At 38.7% G+C, this 14,389-nt stretch overlaps 2 protein-coding genes across 5 annotated transcripts; one reads left to right on the plus strand and one right to left on the minus strand.

Annotated features, from left to right (window-relative positions):
- Positions 1-60: 60 nt before the first annotated feature.
- On the minus strand, positions 61-7,305 carry LOC105687280. 4 transcript variants are annotated; one of them, XM_048655426.1, is made up of 8 exons: positions 7,167-7,305; positions 6,298-6,522; positions 6,085-6,212; positions 4,887-5,824; positions 4,658-4,720; positions 3,386-3,548; positions 3,001-3,316; positions 61-2,931 (listed from the first exon to the last, which is right to left on the minus strand). In XM_048655426.1, exons 4-8 carry the CDS (start codon positions 4,955-4,957, stop codon positions 257-259), a joined length of 3,288 nt encoding a protein of 1,095 aa, XP_048511383.1. In that variant the 5' UTR covers positions 4,958-5,824; positions 6,085-6,212; positions 6,298-6,522; positions 7,167-7,305; the 3' UTR covers positions 61-256. The 4 variants fall into 4 exon arrangements, with proteins under 4 accessions (XP_048511383.1, XP_048511382.1, XP_048511380.1 ...); XM_048655425.1 differs by having other exon boundaries at positions 61-3,316; positions 4,887-4,961; XM_048655423.1 differs by having other exon boundaries at positions 61-3,316.
- On the plus strand, positions 6,329-13,027 carry LOC105687230. The gene is made up of 12 exons (XM_012402694.3): positions 6,329-6,621; positions 6,686-6,989; positions 7,174-7,456; positions 7,540-7,762; positions 7,844-8,085; positions 8,270-8,509; positions 10,859-11,090; positions 11,178-11,414; positions 11,646-12,022; positions 12,107-12,329; positions 12,409-12,650; positions 12,746-13,027. Exons 1-12 carry the CDS (start codon positions 6,390-6,392, stop codon positions 13,025-13,027), a joined length of 3,117 nt encoding a protein of 1,038 aa, XP_012258117.3. The 5' UTR covers positions 6,329-6,389.
- Positions 13,028-14,389: the final 1,362 nt, after the last annotated feature.

Below are 14,389 nucleotides of genomic sequence, written 5' to 3' on the forward strand. Positions count from 1 at the left end.
TGTGCACCGGCGAAAACCAATTTCCCTGTCCGATTTCCTCCACCATCCTTGGAGTCGCTCTAACGAATAAAATAACATAGTTTTATTACTTACATATAAATATACCTATAATTACATCTTACAGATAAATATTTCTTAAAATATATGTACACGCAATTTATAACGATATATTGTAGTATATTTGTACATCCTATGAATTTTTTTTTCATGTATGCAGCTCAATAAAACACATGGTTATTATTATGATACTATCATTTTAATTGAAATCGAAATCGCTTTCCGTATTGTTCGATGGATTTCTTTCTATCGTGCTGTCGGTATCTGATTCTAATAAAGCCCTTATCACGTCTTTATTCTTCTTTGTTCCGTCGCAAGAATTTTTTCCCTTCGCCTCATCGTCAGTTTCATTTTCACTAGGAATTACTTCTGGGTTTATTTGGTTTATTCGTTCTTCAGATATTACAGCTGCACTTGACAACTCTGTTGGCTTGTCGTTTTGGTATAATTCACTTTGAAACTGTTGGTCCGCATCAGCATCCATCGTTTCTCCTGATGCAACAACAGCACCAGGCTGATTATCGTCATAAATCTCATTTCCTTCGTATTCCTGTTGCTGCTGTTCGTTGTTATATCCCTGGAGATTCGGATCATCGTGGCCGTATGATTCTTGGTTTGGATCCTGTGGGAAACCTTGACCATCACCGCCTCCATAATCGTACTGCTGACCACTCACGTCTTGATCATAATCCCCCGCATTGGGATCCCCCTCGTACTGCTGATCCTGATAATAACCATATTGATCGTTTGGATCCACTGGATAATTTGCATATTGTGCGTTTGGATCTGGCGGGTAATCGCCATTCGGATCAACTGGATATTGCGCCCTCGCATCAGTTGCATATTCCCCACTTGGATCGGGTGCATATTCTCCATTTGGATCAGTTGCATATTCCCCACTTGGATCGGTCGCATATTCCCCATTTGGATCAGTTGCATATTCCCCATTTGGATCAATTGGATATTGTGCGTTCGGATTAGTTTCGTAATCCGCATTCGCATCAGCTGAATATTGTTCGTTGGGATCAGTTGAATATTGTTCATTGGGATCAGCTGAATAATCCACATTTGGATCAGTTGTATATTCTGCATTCCGATAATCCGTATATCCTCCATTATCATCCTTCACTTCTGACTGTTCTCCTAAAAACTGGTGATCAGAATCCTGCGAATAATGTAACTGATTCGTGTCCAACGTCTGATATTGTTGTCCATCGTGATAATCCTGATCATTAGTTTCATGCGTTTGCTCCAATCCCGAGCTCTGATAATCTTCAAGTTGCTGCTGTACGCGATTAAATTCATCATTTCGTCTAGTATCTCGGTCCAAAGTTTCACTGTAAGAATTTGCATCGTGGATATCTCCCACGGTTCTTGGAGGTTCAGCTTCGTCGTTCGACTGATCTTTGTAATTACTTTTCGACTCATCTCGAATCTGCCGCTCATCTTCTGTACCGTCCAGAGTGCCTGAACCTTTTTGCCCGTCCACGTTACGAACCTCTCCACTTTTTGGAGCCTGGTCAATCGCAGATTCTTGCGACATGATCTTTTTTTCGATTCTCTCATCATCATTTATTCGCGATTCCGACACGCCGTTGTCGATGCGTTTTTTATCACCCGCTCCATCAGGTTCTTGTTCGCAAATTTCAACATAATTTTTCTCATAATGTTTTAAACCTTGCGGTTGCAGTTCCCTCACGACACCGATTACTTGTTCTCCTTCTACCAAGGTCACTTTGTCTCCTTCGATGTCCTCGTGGACTTCCGGTGTTGCGATGATTTTATCCGTGCCTCCAACATCTGCAGCGTTTCGTTCAAGGCCTCCAAAATTCTTGCTTTGAATATTCCGATACTCATCGCCGGTAGAATGCGAAGCGGGACGGCTATTTTTCGCATCTTTCGTAACGTCTTCGATATTAAACGGCGGCGTATCTGGATTCGTAATTTCTTGTTTGTTAATTTCTGGCCTATTTTCGCCTTCACTTACAGCAGATTGATGATCTCGAATGTTATTCAAATAGGATGAATTAGCTGCGCCCGAAAGCATGTCATTTTGTGTGGCGGAAATAGATGAATTTTCTGGTATCTTAGCATCGGAATTCGAACACTGGTTTACCATACCGGTTGAATTCTCATATCTGTCACCGTCGTTATTATTGTCGGGCAATTTGCCATCGTTCAAATACTCCTCATTCCGCAGATATTCGTCTTCCAGTATCGCAGTCTCTGCGACAAAATTATCAGCCAACGCAAGCACCGCCCTAATATCATCGGTCAATGTTTTTTTCGGTGGTTTCAATGTCATTTTAGTGTCAAAATTGAGGGCAGGTAATTCTTCGGGTCCATCTTCGGACAAAGTGGCGTTTAGAAGGTCACCGCTGGTGTTTTCTTCGATATCAAGTGCGCAACTCTGATCATTTTCCTTGTGAAGACTTCGGATTCTTTTTATGTAATCTTCAAGCTCGTCATCTTTCATCCGACTAGCGTTGGGCGTTTTCAAAGCGCGTCCAACACTTTCAGAATTATGAAGATAATCTCTCGGCAAAATCTGCTCGTTTCTAATTATAACATTGTCCAAATCATTCGTAGTAAATCCTGGCGAATTTTTCAAAAATTCCGATTCATTAGCAGAAGTTGCCTGTCTGCCGTATCTACTCGAATAATCCAAGTACCCCGGAAGTGGCGTACTGTGTCCGTTAGGCCCAAAAGTTTCAGTATTGAAATCCGACGAGGGGAACTCCGAATGGATTCCCCTCAAATTTCGCAACTGATTGGAATTTTCGGGTAAAACTTCCCGATGTCCCGAGGGAATTATTCGAGAAGGAATCAGCGATTGATCTTTACGTGGCGAACGATTTTGATTTTGAAGATAACCTGACGGATTACCAACGTCATAAATGTTTGGATGTTGAATATTTTTAGAGGTATGAAATTCTTGAATACCCAAATGATCCTGGCGTCCATAAGGTGGTTGGACGACGTTAATTTGCGGTAAATTTCCCGGCGCCAAGTTGTATCGAGGTACATCAAACTGCGATATATTCGACGGTGTTACGTACAACTGTGGATAATGCGTTTGCAAGGGAACCGGAGATCGATGTTCTGAATTTCCCACGGAAATCACATTTGCCTGGGGTAAAATATTGCTCGGTTTTTGAGACTCCTCGTTGTGGCTACCCAATCCACTGTCGCCCGTCCCGCCGACCCTCGCCGATCTTCTGCTCGAATATAGTCGAAGAAGGTATGCCTCGTACTGTTTCTGAAAATCTCAATTTTCAGTATTCCATTCTCGTTCTGCCATCTCGAATAAACTCAGGATTAAACTTACTCGCAATATGCCAAGACGATCGGTCCTGGCCGTCATGCGTGCCAGACTACCGTCAATCTTATCCAAAGCTCCGATAATCTGGTGGTTTCTTTCGTCCCGAATTCGTTGTTCTTCGAGAAATTCTATGTAACGAATCCTTAAGTTATTTATACAAGCTTCTCGCCTGAAAATATTAAAGAAAACATGAATTATGCAGTAAAAAATATTCGGGCGTTGGTTCGGTAGTAAAACTACCGTGATGTTGTAAAATAATCCTGCCAAGTTACGGCAAACTACGTTTTGTCGATAGATTAGAACGTCCTCTGACTATTCGTACCGCATTTATTGTCCTTGATTTTAAGCGACTTTCCTGGAAGGTCTTTGCCAGTTTGTAACTTTGAAATTTTCACAAGCATTTCCCCAAATTAGACATCTTGCGAGTTTCAAATCTTCTAGACATCTTCAACGAATGTTGATCAAATGTAAAATCTCTTTCGAGGATTTCATTCAGAGAGAAAGAGTAAAGGAAATTGCAAATCCGTACTTCGAAAATTTTATGCAAATGTTTTCACTGCGTCATCGCATAATTTGATTAAAATTCCCATAATGAGGAAGAAAAAAGGGTATAACAATAATTGAAAGAATTGGTTGGTGCAGTTGCAGTTATTTGTGTCATGACAACAATTTATGATAATAGCAAACAACTTTTTTTCTAGTTTTGAAACTTGCGGTACGCGTGTCACCAGAGTTATGTTTAGAATATCGATTTTATACATTTCCCAAAGCTGGTTAAACCGCCTGATCGATATCAAAGAGGCATCTAAACCCGTAGGGTTTGTGTCCCAACTTTCGCATATCTATAATATTCGTATCGTCTTTTTTTTTTATTCCATCTTCTTTTTGTTATAGTTACTCGTCCTGAAGACAAGATATACATATCGCCAACAATAAGACTGGAGGCACGACAACAAGATAAAGAAAAAAATGTCTTATACCGTCTGGTACGGGAATATTGCGTATCAGAAATTAATTCTCAACCTACGCTACACATATTGACGCGAGTTATGTTTATATCAAATAAAAAATAATGTTCGTATGAACATTTAATTCGCCTCCGGATCTTTCAGATCAATTATTCGGAATTCGAACATTTGAATTTGAACAAAAATATAACGGGGTCTTCTTTTTAACAACATTTCAAATAAAGAAGGTCCTAATATTATCATAATATAATCTTATTTTTAAATTGAACAGTGCGGTGCGTATTTAATTTTACATAAAATGTGTACTAACCTGGATTTGGATTCCTGTGAAAGTTGGTTGAATCTTTCTTCCAGTTTCATTCTCTCATCTTCGCTGTTGTAGATCATTAACGGATGATTTGAAAATATATGAAGAAAAAAAAAGAATAATTGAAATTTTTAAATTACAAATGACCCGATTTTCACACAAATATCTAATTGAATATATTGACGATTTTTACGATAAAATACAATAACATCAATTTCATCTCTGCACTTACCTTTTTCTCAATCTTTCTTGCAGTTCGAGCATCTTTTTGTAAAAATCCTGCGTCTCGTGAAACGATGTCATGTCTCTGACGTTTGTTGCAAGTTTGAATTAAAAATAATAATATATCATCAAAAACAATTGTTATTGATGCGCTGTACTTTCAGCATACTTGACAGAAGTTGCAACCTTTTTCTGTCTTTTCCAGACTTCTTGGCTTCTTCTTTTTTAATCAGCTGATCAGCAGTTATTTACCCGATGTTTGTCGATGCAAGTTTAAAGAACAACTGTCGCGTGTTTCTAACGGGGGTTGCTTCTAACCCCTAAAAAAGGGTAGCAGCGTTGAGGGGAAGGCGGGACAACTTGCTAAAAAATATACCGGTGCGCCAATTGCGCCAGAATTTTCAGGCTTGAATTCAATGTTAGATGGTAAAGTCGATCAAATTCCTACCTGTCAGAGAATATACAACTAGACAACATGTACCTTTACGAAAGAGAAGAAAAAAAAACCGAGACCAAAAAAAAACTAAATACCTACTAACTCCACCGAAAAATAATATAAATTACCGTACTCCTATTAAACATACCTATTTTATAACTCCGCATTATAATTAGATCAAGGGGCACGCGATTCTGAGAATTCAATGCGATTAAAATAATTAGAATTTTTTTTTTCAATTGTGGTAGTTTCAGTATAAATATATAAATATGGATATGATTTATCTTTTTAGCTTTACAAGAAAACAGGGAGCGTTCTTTCACGCCGCTCAGAATTGATGAGGATCGAACGACTTTGCGTAGAATTTTCAAAGTCAAAGTGTAGCGACCCTCATAACGATTTTTTTTTTTCGCAATTATTCAACAGATTATCGGCTTGCTTCCTTTGCGAGATAATCAGCATGCGATCGTATTTGTTTATTTTAATATTCCATGATCGAGGGGAAAATAAATCTGTCAGTCAATAAATGTTTGAATATTATTGCAAGCGTCGATGTGATTATCATTAAATAAATATTGATAACTGTCACGATCAATGTATGGAAGTCAATGGTCTTAAGAGATAAGCGAATTGTTTATTTAAAAAAAAATTCACCGCGTCTGAATTGCAATCTATTAACAGTCGATGATTGAACTCGCTGTCAAAAGGTCCAGGTTTTTCCAGCGTGATACAGTCAGTCTTACGTCGTAAATAAAAACAATCCGGTACTTACCTCGATCATTTTAGGTGTTTTTTTTCTATTCTTCTCCGGCAGGTATTGTTGTACAAGAATAGGTTCCATCCCCTGGTGTTTTGTAGCAAATCACGTAATTCAGATTAATTGTTAGTCATTAGCGTCATCTAAAAATTAAAGAGCGGTTTTTCTCAAGTTTTTCTTTTTTGCCATAAGTATGTGCGCGATATTTTAAAGCAGCGTCAGGATTACCTAAACTCGTTGAGTTTCGTTGACTTTAAATTTTGAAAGACTGAGTAGAAATAATTCAAGTAAACTTCGATGTGTTCCTTATTGTTTTCCAGATGCGTCTACTCGCGAATTTATTTCTCTTCTGCCTGATAGGGCGAGAGGGGTTTGGTGCCAAAATTCTGGTGCTATTACCCTTTCCTGGAAGGTCCCATCTCTCGATAACTTCATCCCTGACGCAGGGCCTCGCTAAAAAGGGACACGATGTAACGGCATTCGTTCCTCATGCAACTGGATTCAGTGCCCCAAATTATAAGGAGATTAATTACAAAGCTACTCCCTTAACAGGTTTGTGAAATTGAGTTAGTTCAGGATATAGATCTAAGCAATAACGAAAAATATATTTTTCAAGAAAATCTCGACGTTATGAGGTTGATCGACAGGAACTTCGTTATGGGGCGAATGAGGTTTCATCGTATGGGAACTATGACAACGGAAATGGCTTTAAATACTACGGAAGTTAGAGATCTGATCAGATCCGATGAAAAATACGACGTTATCGTCATGGAGCATTTCGTAAACGAGGCTTTCTTTGTGTTTGCTCACAAATTCAAATGCCCTGTAGTTCTCATCAGCACCTTCGGCACTACAACGGCCATTAATAGAATATTCGGGAATTCTGCACCGTACAGCTATGTGCCGCTAGAATTTCTTACGTGAGTTTTTTCTTTATGTATACATTGGAACAGTGTAATTATTCTCAAAGCTGAATTGAATCGATTCATTTTCAAACGATGAAAAACTTGATCTTTCTTTTGCTAGAGCAGTTAAGTTTAAAATCTCTTATGAATGCCAAACTACTTAAACGATGTGTGATTTTCATTTTAACTCACCTTCTAGCCTCGATGATAAAATGACGGTATTTGAACGGCTCCGAAATACCCTGGGGAATATCTTCGTTGATATCACTCGAAAATATTATTACATGCCTCTCCAGCAGGCGTTAGCGGTTAAATATCTCGGAGATTCCGGCGTTGAGATACCAGATTTGGAGAAAATCGAGAGACAGGCTGATTTCATTCTGATAAACAGTCACCCCGCGTTTTATACGCCTCGACCGTACATGGCGAACATGAAAGACGTCGGCGGATTGCACCTGAAACCAGCCAAACCATTACCATTGGTAATATGCTCATAAAAATAAATATATAGACAGAAAACTGCCATTGCTTTGAGAGCTAAAGATAAGAATGAAACTTTTTACAGGACTTACAGCAGTATTTGGACTCATCACAGAACGGTGTTATCCTCTTCAGCTTGGGATCGGCGATGCAGAGCACAATGATTCCAGAACATTTTATTCAAGTGCTGAAAAGAGCCTTTGAAAGTTTGCCTTTTGATGTACTGTGGAAATGGGAAAATGACACAATGACCGACAAACCAATAAATGTGAGAATAGAAAAATGGTTGCCTCAAAACGACGTACTAGGTAACGACAGGATGGCCAGACTCAAATAAAAATACAAAGACATGTTAATCAAGTGATCAAAATGTTGATAACTTCCATTAGCTCACCCAAATTTGAAGCTGTTTATCACTCACGGAGGCATCTGTAGTTTGATGGAAACTGTTTATCATGGTGTTCCAATTGTTGGCATACCATTATTTGGAGACCAACCACGGAACATTCTCTTGGTACAGAAAAGAGGCTACGGTGAATCTTTGGATCTCCTAACTTTGACGGAAAAACAGATTCAGAATGTCGTTATGAAAGTTGCATCCAAACCCGAGTACAAAGAGAATATAAAGAAGGTATGAAATAGAAAAGCAATTTGAGGATTTTCAGCCATAAGAGCTGATGAAACTTATACAACACTCATATGATTATTTATAAGCTGTCCATTAGAATGGCCAATCAAGAAATGTACTCACCAAACTTTCAGCAGGACCCTACTCTCAATATTTCATTCCGTAATCCCATCTCCATCATTCTCAGATATCGGCGTACTGGAGAGATCAATTGAATCATCCTTTGGATGAGGCGGTGTACTGGGTGGAATATGTCGTGAAACACAACGGTGCAAAGCATCTCAAGGCAGCTGTAACAGAGCAAACTTTTGTGCAATATCTTTTGCTGGACATTGCATTAGTGATTGTAGGAACACTGTTTTCAACATTCTTTGTGATTCATCAAACGTTCAAGCTTCTCTACAGAAGCTACAGTTCCAAGAAAAAATCAAAAATAAACTGATTAAATCGTTCCTCGTTACTGCAGTCTCTTTATACACCATTTGACTGACATAGTCATCTCGAAATCAAATTCGGGATGTCAATAAAAAAGATTTATTCTTGTACCGAAGTATTTATCCAAGTTTTCTCAATTTTCGGCTTACTCAAAAACGACCATGACCAATTCAAAGCTAAGATTCGTTAGGTTCCGAACTTCCGCAAGTCATGAACCAATCAGGTAGGATCAACAAGATGGAAGCGAATTATCTATACAAATTCGCGGTATCCGCAAGCCTCTTTTTTATGTGAACACTTTGCGCTGATAATTCTGTATTTGTCACTCTTTTCAATCGATTTATCTTTCTGATGATTTTCCCCACTGGTTTTTCCTGATAATGTACCTCGCACATCATCAACCGGAAAAAAATTAGCACAAAACCGCGGCCGTTGATATTGAATTTGCTGTGACTGCATAGTGCCATCTTAATTATTCAAATTGAACTTTGGCGAAAAATAAAAAAAAAAGAATATCGTTTCCGGTTTACCGTAATTGGCCCTTCATAATCACGTGGGTCCGACTCGCAATTCAAAAATAAAAAAATTTTAATCTACCGAGAATTGTTCAAAAATTCTAGAAACTTGAAATATTGAGCCAATTTCTGCCAAATTGATAATTGCGTAATGTTTCTTCGAAGTTTCATTATGTAAAACAAATACGTCATTTCGATAAAACAAATCATGTTTCAGAAGTGCCCCTCAATGATGGAGATAACTATCTCAATCCATCCTTGTAGATTTTAATTGATAAAAATATAATGAACCCATCACAGTAATGAAGCAATTCATGAGTGGAAATAGTCGAGAACGTTTTCCAATAATTATCTTGCAACTGATAGAATTATATAATTATGATTACCACTGTGGACTCGGATTGTCTAACGTCAGACGACTTGAAAGAACCCGAAATATCGGGATCACGGTGAATATAAATTATGTACATCGATTGGACCAATGGTAACCCGATTTCTAGTGGCAGAAATTTCTCAAAAATTTGCAATCCACCTTTTCTAGTCAAACGATCTGAAATTCGACAAGACTTATCAATTTTTCATTTCCTAGATGCATTTTATGGCAATGTCCATTCTTCCCTGTCAGATGGGGTGAGAAGTGTCGGTTGTTCAAATTCTTGGACTATTTCCAAAGGAAAGGAGTGTCTCACCTTTCGATGGTCTCGTTAAAAAGGGTCACAATCTAACAGAGTTCGTTCCGGATTCGACTGGACTTAACGCACCGAATTATAAGGAGATTAATTATAATGGTCTTTCAAAGACGGGTTTGTGGACGATTGAGAAATCTGATCAGATCCGAAGAAAAATACAACGTTATTTACCTTCAAAAAACTGAAAATGGGATTGGGTTTAAATCCTTGTTGACATATTTACTAGGTGAGGAAGAGATCGTTTGCAAATGTCATCAAAATCGAGTCAGTGGCAGTCCGGAAATATACTTGAGAATCTTTTTTTTGCGCACCATAACGTGGTCATGAGATTTGATGATTCGAATAATGTAGACTAAGTATGGCACGATAATCATTCTCAGGGGGTTTAAATGATGCACGCAATAATAATCAACAAGTATCTTGAAAATCGAAACGTATAGAGAATCTCTGAGATGGAAAAAAACAGATCAGAATTCAATGACTCATTGAAGTGAGTGTGGTACGTCATTAGAAGTCGAAACGGTCAAGTATATTATATAAATTCGGAAATGGTCATGAATATGCTAGACGTGGACTGAAGATTGGTCAACGTGCTAGAGCTATGCTAGAGCGTTTCTCTATCATTACAGTAGAGAAGATTATGTCGAATTACGATCGCTAATTATCACGTGATCGGTAGATGAGATCTAGTCCGATCGTTCAGAATATTGTCAACGGTCGTATAGTTAAGCTTTTTACCGAAATATGCCGAAATATCGCTATCACCGTACGAGAAGGATAAAACAAAAAATTATGTAATTCAGTCCTATTAAAGGTGAGCCGATTCTCAGTTGACGAACTTGTCTGCTTGCCACTGATTCATACTGTCATCGATCTGATTCGACTATTACGGTTTTCGAGCAGCGTTGGGAGAAAATCGACGAAGGTACACTGAAAAGATTTTTAAGGTCGCAAACAACGCGACCGTTCAGATTTGGCGGAGATCTTTTGAATTGTTATTGACGATACCGCGTTAAAAAAAAAAATAATTCGGTGGGTATAGTGCGGCTCTGGTTATTCGCGACGCGTTGTACTTCAAGTTTGAATAAAGTGAAGTGCAGAAAAAAGTAAAATTGTATCGATTGTATTGATTTCTAGATGCGTTTTATCGCGATATGCGTTCTTCTTTGCCTTATGGGGCATGAAGGATTCGGGGCTAAGATTCTTGGACTATTTCCGTACCCTGGGAGATCTCATCTCTCGATAACTTCATCCCTGATGCACGGTCTCGCTAGAAAGGGTCACAATGTCACGGCGTTCGTTCCGAATGCCACTGGACTTGGCACACCGAACTACAAGGAGATTAATTATAAAGCTGTTCCGGTGACAGGTTAGTGGTATTGAGACAGTTGTGCGAGTGAGACAAATCAAATTTGATCCAGGGTATAAAAAAAAATAACGCGTATTTTTTTTAAAGGTAGCACGCATATGTTGGATTACCTTTCCACGAGCTTCTTCGTGAAACACTTCAAGTTATATGAGATCGGCATCACGACGACGGAGAAAGCTTTGAACACTTCGGAAGCCAGAGATCTCATCAGATCCGAAGAGAAATACGACGTTATCATCATGGAGGAATTTGTAAACGAGGCATTTTACGTATTTGCCCACAAATTCAAATGCCCTGTGATCCTCATCCACACCTTCGGTACCAGTACAGTAATCAATGGATTATTCGGGAACTCTGCACCACGCAGCTATGTGCCATTGGAATATCTGAAGTAAAACAATTATATTTCAAAAGTTGCGCGAATTACCGAGATTCTGTTAGGTCAATCTGTTGGAAAAAAATACCTCATTGTTTCCACGGATAAGTCGGCCGACATTAGTTCGGTCTTAATTTGCCCCTCAAGTGACTTTCGAGTTTTTCTCAACTCGTTTTCAGATGACGAAAAAATTAACGTCTTTTTTCAAACAAATCTTACGGATACCAAGGAGTTTGACCGATGTATAACTTTTTTCCATTTACTTCTCAGCCTTGGTGACAAAATGACGTTATCCGAGCGGATCCAAAACTCTCTACAGGAAATGTTGAGCGTTGTCACTCGAGAATTGTACTACATGCCTCGGCAGCAGGCGCTAGCGGTAAAATATCTTGGAGATTCCGGTGTTGAGATTCCAGATCTGCAGGAAATCGCTGCAAGGCAAACCAGATTTATTCTCATCAATAACCACCCCGTATTTTACACGCCTCGACCGTACATGGAGAACATGAAAAACGTCGGCGGATTGCACCTTAAACCAGCCAAACCATTACCATTGGTAATATGCTCATAAGAATAAAGTTATAGACATTGAAGCTGCAATTATTTCGTGAGCTAAAGAAGGGAATAAAACTTTTTACAGGACTTACAGCAGTATTTGGACTCATCACAGAACGGCGTTATTCTCTTCAGCCTCGGATCGTCGATACAGAGTGTACAGATGCCAGAAAGATTCACCGAAGCCCTGAAAAAAGCCTTCCAACGTTCGCCGTTCGACGTTCTGTGGAAATGGGAGAATGACACAATGGCTAGAAAATCCAGTAATGTGCGGATAGAGAAATGGCTACCCCAAAACGATATACTAGGTGATGACAATCAGCCAGACGTGAATAGAAAAACGAAGATATAACGACCGAGTAATTAAAATGTCGATATTCCCAATAGCTCACCCGAATGTGAAGATGTTCATCACCCACGGTGGCATATCCAGTATGATGGAAGCTGTTTACCACGGTGTTCCGATCATTGGTATACCACTTTTCGGAGATCAAATGCGTAACATTTTATTGGCAGTTTCAAAAGGTTACGCCGAGTCTTTGGACTTTTTTACAACGACAGACGACCAGGTTTATGATACAATAATGAAGGTTGCAACCGATTCCAAGTATAAGGAGAATGTAAAAAAGGTACCGAATTCGAATTAAAATTCTGGTAATATTTTATGCTCACCAAGTCAAACGGCTGATAAAAAATTTTATCGGTCGATGTCAATGATTCTCAGGTATCGGCGTGCTGGAGAGACGACCTGAATCATCCGTTAGATCGGGCCATCTACTGGGTAGAATATGTCGTGAAACACGACGGAGTGAAGCATCTCAAAGCAGCTGTGACGGAGCAAACTTTCGTGCAGTATTTGTTGCTGGACGTTGCGTTCGTGATTTTGACAACGCTAGTTTTGTCATTTTTTGCGATCCGTCAAATGTTCAGGCTGCTCTGGAGACACACGTACATCAGTATCTACAAAATATCCAGTTTTGAAGATAACTTAAAAAAATTAGACTAGGTAATTTAGTTTCATATCTCGCCCATGGGTCGGTTGGATCTTTGGAAGATAAAAGAAACCGATTGACCGTCAAATCAAGACCAATGATCACTAGATTCTATTTTCTTAGATAATATTATTACTTATTTAATTTTCATTGTAAACATAAAATAAAGTTGTTTTGAAATTAATTGAGGTAAAATTCTTCAGGACAGGTCAGTCTTGTTCGTTTTACCGTACGATTTTGGCGAAACGGGTTTCGGTACGCGCATCCCTCGAAATATTCGAATTCCTCGTTCAACGAGCGAGCCCGAGCTGTGCTGGAGTCAGGTAGCCAGCAGAGTGTAGCGCTTTGTTGTGGGACGTCACCTTCAGGGCTGAGCAGAGGTGACGCCCCACAACAAACCGCGTGCCCGTGGCTACCTGACTCCAGCTAAGCTCGGGTTTGCTGGTGAATTGAGAAATTCGAATATTGCGACCCTTGGCATGGATTGCGACGAGTCAAAGTGGGTCTACGACTAAAACCAATCGATATGTCTTGTAATTTTTCTGCTCCCAACAGCGAATAATTGATGATTACTCGATCGATTGCACGAGTAGATGATTTTGGCTTTCAGATTTGGATTCCTGAGCTGATTATACGTGAGATTACCCTTGAGAAGCCAAAAAATAATTCGATTTTTGAGCGAAAAATAAATCATTTTTTTAATTGGGTTTAATATGTTTTTTTTTACGTATTTTGACGTCAGGAATCCAACTCTGAAAGAAAAATTGATCTATCTCTAAAATTGACCGAGTTATCGCCAATTTTCAGCTTTTTGGGGTCAAAAATAAAAAATTGATTTTATAGTCTATATTAATGTAATTTGAGCTCAGGAATCCGAAAGTGGAAGTCAAATTGATCTATCTCTAAAATTGACCGAGTTATCCCTATTTTTTCGCATTTTTTTGCATAAATTTGAGGATATCTCGAAGGGAAAAAATCGTAGCTCAATTTGGACAACGGATTCGTGTTCCTGAGGTCAAAATACGTAAGAAAAGTGCCGTACGATCGATTTTAAAAAATAAAAATTTTTGGCCAAAATTTGAAAAAATCGTAAGGGGTACCCCTTGGAAAAATCTCAAATTTTGGCCAAAAATTTTTATTTTTTAAAATTGATCAAAGGACACTTTTCTTACGTATTTTGACCTCAGGAACACGAATCCGTTGTCCAAATTGAGCTACGATTTTTTCCCTTCGAGATATCCTCAAATTTATGCAAAAAAATGCGAAAAAATAGGGATAACTCGGTCAATTTTAGAGATAGATTAATTTGACTTCCACTTTCGGATTCCTGAGCTCAAATTACATTAATATAGACTATAAAATCAATTTTTTATTTT

Source organism: Athalia rosae, chromosome 5 (assembly GCF_917208135.1).
Source record: "Athalia rosae chromosome 5, iyAthRosa1.1, whole genome shotgun sequence".
NCBI lineage: Eukaryota > Metazoa > Arthropoda > Insecta > Hymenoptera > Athaliidae > Athalia > Athalia rosae.